Here is a 5,942-nt window from a genome sequence, read left to right as displayed (position 1 = left end):
AGATGACATGAAAACTATTATCTAATTAATTAATAACCCATCCGTATATCTAAATAGAATTTAATGACTAGCAACATGGCACATCCCCAGAGCTGCACCTAATACTGTAGCAGATACAAACACCATGTAAGAGGTAAGGCTAGAAATATTCATTCGGCATTCACTCATTCAGCTTCTTTAGAGAGGCAAGCTATAAGTAGCTTTAAGGAACAGCTTCTTTAGAGAGGCACGATACTAGTATATACAAACACCATGTAAGAGGTAAGCCTAGAAATATTCATTCGGCATTCACTCATTCAGCTTCTTTAGAGAGGCAAGATGTAAGTAGAACAGCTTAAGGATCAGCTTCTTTAGAGAGGCACGATACTAGTAGAAGTAGAACAGCTTTTTGAGGAGGGAGCCCAAGCGCTGATAGAGTACAGAACAAGAAAGTCTCAAGTGAGGTCAAAGTCAAAAGATTTTTTTTTAAGAAGTGGAGTCTTGAGCTGTATCTAGAGGAAATAAACAGATAAGCATTAATGACAGAGAATCAAGGGGAACACTTGTTATATAAAAATGAATAATTTTGCTGGAGAAGTATATTGCAGCAAGTTTGGGGCTCATTCTGGAACCTGTGCTGAAGTGTTTGATTTTTATGTTAGAGAGAATCATTAATAGGCTGCCTCCTGCATGCCACTAGTAGGGATCAAGCCTGCAACTTGGGCATGTGCTCAGATCAGGAATCAAACCCTGACCTCCTGGTTCATAGGTCAATGCTCATCCACTGAACCACACCAGCCAAGCTGAAATGAATTGTTTTACCCAAAGTAATTTATCTGCCTTTCCACTTTTGAAATCATTTAATGAATTCCATTGATTTTTAAAGATCCTATTCAAATACTTATATTTTTATTATTCCTTAATTCTGTGAAGAATTACTTTATCTATTATAATAAAAGTGTAATATGCTAATTAGACCAGATGTCCTTCCGGACGTCCTTCTGGATGAAGCCAAGGCTGCAACGGAAGCCCGGGTCCCAGGTGCCAGAGGGAAGCCGGTGCCGGCAGCTGGGGGAAGGAACACCTACTCTTGCACAAATTTCGTGCATTGGGCACGAACATTTGTTATATACCTTCTTTTCTGTGGGCAGATCACTGCCCGGGTCCCGGGTGCCAGAGGGAAGCCGGTGCCGGCAGCTGGGGGAAGGAACACCTACTCTTGCACAAATTTCATGCATCGGGCCTCTAGTAGTTACATACTATCCCAAGGAAGATTCTATTAAAATTGCTTTTTTAAAAGACTGGTACCTTTTTTTTACCTACTAAATGAGACTCATGTTTTCTTAAGCCATATGCAGTTTCTTCTGCCCCTCTGTGCCTACCGTGAGCGCCACTCATAACACATGATGAGAACATCTTGATGGGGCAGGATGTGAGGACACTGGCAGGAAGAATTCGTAATGAGCGGGACTTGAGTTCGAGGGATGGGTGATGAGGACTTGAAGATCTCTTTCACATCCACCACTGTCGTTACTTCATTACAGCCACTCCTCTGGACAGCTTTTATTTTGGCATGGATGACTGCAATTTAAAAATTGATATAAGTGTTGTTGAAGCCTTTGGAGAAAAATAGGATGCTGTATTCATGCCAACTCCCAAGCCTCTCTTAAAGAATCACTCCTGTAATTATGGTCATGTCCAAGTTGCCCAAATGCAGACAAAAAGCCCACAATCACATGCTAAATATAAGGCCTCCCATATTGTCAACATTGTCTTAAAAGTTCATGCTCAAGATGTAAAAGTAAATTGACAAGCAGGCTTAGTTTGGGTTCTGCCTTTGGGTCAGTGGCTGCTCTTTGGGCTATAGATAGGGTTTGATCAGAGAGTTCTGTAGGTCCTCCTCAGCCCTGCAGTTCTATAGTTATAAAATGAGGTGTGTGGTGTTTTTGTTTGTTTTTGTCAAAAACATATCAGGAAATGTAGTCAATGACAATTTCTTATAAGCAAGTATTTGTTTATACTTGGCCTTGTGATGATCTGAAGTGAGACTCATACATTCTCCGAATCAGAAGCCACCTTAAAGTTTGTATGGTTCAATTACCCATCTGAGGCTAGGAAGTCATTAGAGTCATAAGATTTTCGACTGGAAGGATTCTCTGAGGATCACCGTTCTCAATCCTTTAACTTCCCACGCTATCAAAGCAAGGTCTGAGGTGAGTAGAGGTAGAACTGTTATTACAGATGGTTGTTTATGTTACTATGCCTGTTCGTGCTTTAAATTCTGGCTCTTTCGGTCCCTTGCTATTACTGCCGGCCATGCAATTGTAATCAGCCTACTATGGACCTACTTTGGAGTCCATCTGAGAAAGTTGGTTTATGAAGAAGCCAAAGGATTGAAATAGAAATGGTTTCATCATCAAAGTAGTAATGAGGCCAAGACACCCAGAGAATAGCATCAGAGCATAACTCAGCTGACAGACTAAGTAGATCATATTAAGACTATATCTACATAGAACAGGTTTTAAACAACAAAAACCTACTTAAAAAGAAAGTGTATATTTTTGGTTGAATTACCCACATTAGCTATATATGATTCTCAAATCTGACAACCTAAAAAAAAGGTTATTTTTTCAGACTTTTATGTTGCCATTATCTTCTTTCTTTCATGTGTGTATATAATATATTCTTATGATATACAATGTCAGTTTGAATATGAAAAACAAACTTAGCAAATAAAATGAACAGTTTTTCCTAAAATAGTTTTTGTTATTTCAGCAGAAATAATTTAAGAAATCCAAAGAAACATAAAGTAACCCAAATAGATATTTAAAAATTTTTTAAATTAAAATTACTTTCAAGTGATGATAGTAAAATTAAGTTGACTTAAAACATTCACAATAGTATTGTTGACTTATTCTTTGAAGACAGTGATTGTGTGTTTTCAAATAAGAGAGAAGAGGGCATTTAAGCTATGCCAATAATTACAGCAACAGAATTGGCATTAACATATTCCTACAACTTTTAAAAAAATATATATTTTATTGATTTTTTATAGAGAGAAAGGGAAAGGGATAGAGAGTTAGAAACATCGATGAGAGAGAAACATCGAGCAGCTTCCTCCTGCGCACTCCCCACTGGGGATGTGCCTGCAATCAAGGTACATGCCCTTGACCGGAATCGAACCTGGGACCCTTGAGTTCGCAGGCTGATGCTCTATCCACTGAGCCAAACCGGTTAGGGCACCTACAACTTCTTTAAGGTATTAAATATTCATAGCTACTGATAAGATACATGAGCAGATCTTAATGATTGGGTCTACAGGCTTCAGATAATTAAATCCACGGATCACTCACCCATCCTCCCTGCAGCAATGAAATCTTATGAAAAGAACAAGTGAAGTGTGCTGTCCTGGCTGGGGAGGACTTCTCACCAAGTCAAATAGGATCATGATGTCAAACTTGCAAACTGAGCCACATCCCTGTTTTCATCTGAGTAATTTACTTTGTACTTATTTGATTTACCCAGAAAAGCAAGAAGTTTATAGTTGTTATTATGCCATTTGAGACTCATACAGTTAACTACAAAAATCACCAAACCTCTTCTTTACTTTATGGCCAGCCGACCTGGCTTTGGAATGTGCCAAATCCCAAAGTGAATGTTCTCATTAGATGACTTACCATAACTGTAGTTTTTGCTCAGATATGTTGCCAGAGTTGGCTTCACTTTTTTGCACTTGCACCGGTCTAAAGAAGGCAAGAGAGAGACAAAATGTTGGAACAGGATTCAGAGAAGTCATTCTGGGAGAAAAAAAACCTGAGTCTTGGGGACAAAGAACTCACCCGGGCTTAGGCGTTTACAGTCCACGTCAAGAGGCCTTTCTTGTACCATCATGTCTGGTGTGATATCTATCCACTTCGCGTCTGAAACACACACAGGGTCACACGGGTATGGTCAGTGATTTTGGTCAGTTTGCCCAACTGGAACAAGGAACCATCTAGAGACATAAACTAATGCAGCATCACACACACACACACACACACACACACACACACACACACACTAAATAGTAAAAACGGCATGCAATTGTGGACTATTTCTTCCCTGGGTTTGGGAAAGACTTTCAGGTGAGACTGCCTTATCCAGCACAAAATGTTGTGAACACACATCCATTTAACTTTCTGATACATACAGCCAACCCGGACAAATTACGCCATTCCTTTTCAAACCCATTTTAAAATGTTGATCAGCTTATACTAAACAAAATAGCCAGAGTATTTCCAAATCCCCACCTTACATTTTGCAGTGCAGAAACAGTCCATAGCTGCATAATCCAAAACAAGTACAATCCTTTGTCATTTCTATAATTTAAGTAAGACAAGATAGCTTTTTCTTAAACTGAATTAGAGGAGTTTTGATTTTTTTCCCTCCCTTTGTAAGCACTTCACTTTACTTCCCATCCTTCCTGTTTTGGTCAGTGCTCTGAGGGGTATGCATAACTTGAGACACTACACCATAATCTCTTTGAATGTGCAGCCAGCTGGGTCAGGGGTAAGAAGAATGCAAAAATATTCTTAGGTTTCACTTCAACAAGTGGACTTAAACCTGCTCCTTTTTCCTAGGAAAACAGCAAAATGACCAAGACAAAGGAAGGGAGTGGAAAATGAGATCCAGTGAACTCAGATGCCACAAACGTTGGCTCGTGGTTAAAGATCATTAGACAGACATCCCAACTTTCCAGGGTGACTAAATTTACAAGTGCACTGCTGTGGGGAGCGATGCCTGGAAATGCATTTTCAGGGAGTGATGCTTGAAATGCTTTTTCAGAAAGGCCTTTCCAAGAGCTAACATTCAGTGGAGAATCCTGGTGGGATTGCTTTAAAGAAGAAAGGAACTCTAACCGGCTTGGCTCAGTGGATAGAGCCTCAGCCAACGGACTGAAGGGCCCTGGTTTGGTTAGATTCTGGTCAAGGGCACATACCTCGGTTGCAGGTTCGATCCCTGGCCCTGGTCCGGGCGTGCGAGCGCGGGAGGCAAGCAATTGATGTCTCTCTCTCACATCCATGTTTCTCTCTCTGTCCCTCCCTCTCTCTTCTACACTCTCTCTCTCTCAAAAAAAAAAATCAATGGAAAATATCCTCTGGTGAGGATTAACAAAAACAAAAACAAAATATTTTTTTTAAAAAATTAAAGGATACGTGTAAGGTGCTTAACGCTGGCTCAGGCCCACCTTCAGACCTCCATTCCTTTGCTGTAAATGAAGCCAACCCCAGCGGCTCCCTTTGTAAGCAAAATCCGCCCCCCTTCATGGGACAGGGTGTTCTTCCGCTCTGAAATTCCTACCGAGAATTCAGACTCTTCTAGAAGCTAAGTCACCCGCCCTGCCCTGGGAGGTAGGATGGGGGAGGGGCCGACCGACCACCTGCGGGCAGCTGTCGGTGCGGCCGAAGGTCCTCCCGGGGCAGCGACCGCCAAGGGTGTGTCCGCACCCCCTCCGTCCTTCCCCTGGCCTCACCCTCCGGGAGGTCCGTGACGATGGCCTCGGGCGAGATGCACACGCCGCGGTCGTAGACGGGCAGGTCGCCGCAGGCCAGGCTCTCAGGCCAGCTGTGGTTGTACATCTTCATGAGGGGCTCGCAGTCGTCGCGCGCGCGCTGGCACACCGACTTGCAGGGCCTGATGGGGTCGTGCAGGAACTCCAGGGTGCAGATGGGCGCGTACATGGCGCAGAGGAAGAAGCGCAGCACGGCGCTGCAGTTCGCGTCCACCAGCTCCTCGTACTGCTCGATGGCCAGGATGGCGTTCTCCTGCGTGCTGTGGTGCAGGTGGTTGGGCATCCGCGTGATGTTCCAGGGCATGTGCCGGCACATGGGGATGCGCACCGCCTCGCACGGGGCGCCGCGCACGCCCAGCGCCAGGCGCAGCCACAGGCAGAGCGCGGCCAGGACGGAGAGGAGCATGGCAGC

General features: G+C 43.3%; 1 protein-coding gene across 1 annotated transcript in view; it reads right to left on the bottom strand.

Annotated features, from left to right (window-relative positions):
* The window catches only part of SFRP4 (secreted frizzled-related protein 4), an 11,364-nt gene extending 5,424 nt beyond the window's left edge, over positions 1–5,940 (bottom strand). Inside the window, exons 1-4 of the mRNA XM_006774850.2 lie at positions 5,492–5,940; positions 3,819–3,899; positions 3,657–3,722; positions 1,362–1,560 (exon numbers count right to left, since the gene is read on the bottom strand). Of these exons, the coding sequence (XP_006774913.1) occupies positions 1,362–1,560; positions 3,657–3,722; positions 3,819–3,899; positions 5,492–5,936 (791 nt within the window). The 5' untranslated portion in view covers positions 5,937–5,940. The remainder of the gene's footprint in view (positions 1–1,361; positions 1,561–3,656; positions 3,723–3,818; positions 3,900–5,491) is intronic.
* Between the last annotated feature and the right edge of the window lie 2 nt (positions 5,941–5,942).

Source organism: Myotis davidii, unplaced genomic scaffold, assembly GCF_000327345.1.
Source record: "Myotis davidii unplaced genomic scaffold, ASM32734v1 scaffold125, whole genome shotgun sequence".
In the NCBI taxonomy this organism is placed as follows: domain Eukaryota; kingdom Metazoa; phylum Chordata; class Mammalia; order Chiroptera; family Vespertilionidae; genus Myotis; species Myotis davidii.
Note: the sequence above shows the minus strand (reverse complement) of the source record. Positions and strands in the feature narration are given on the sequence as shown.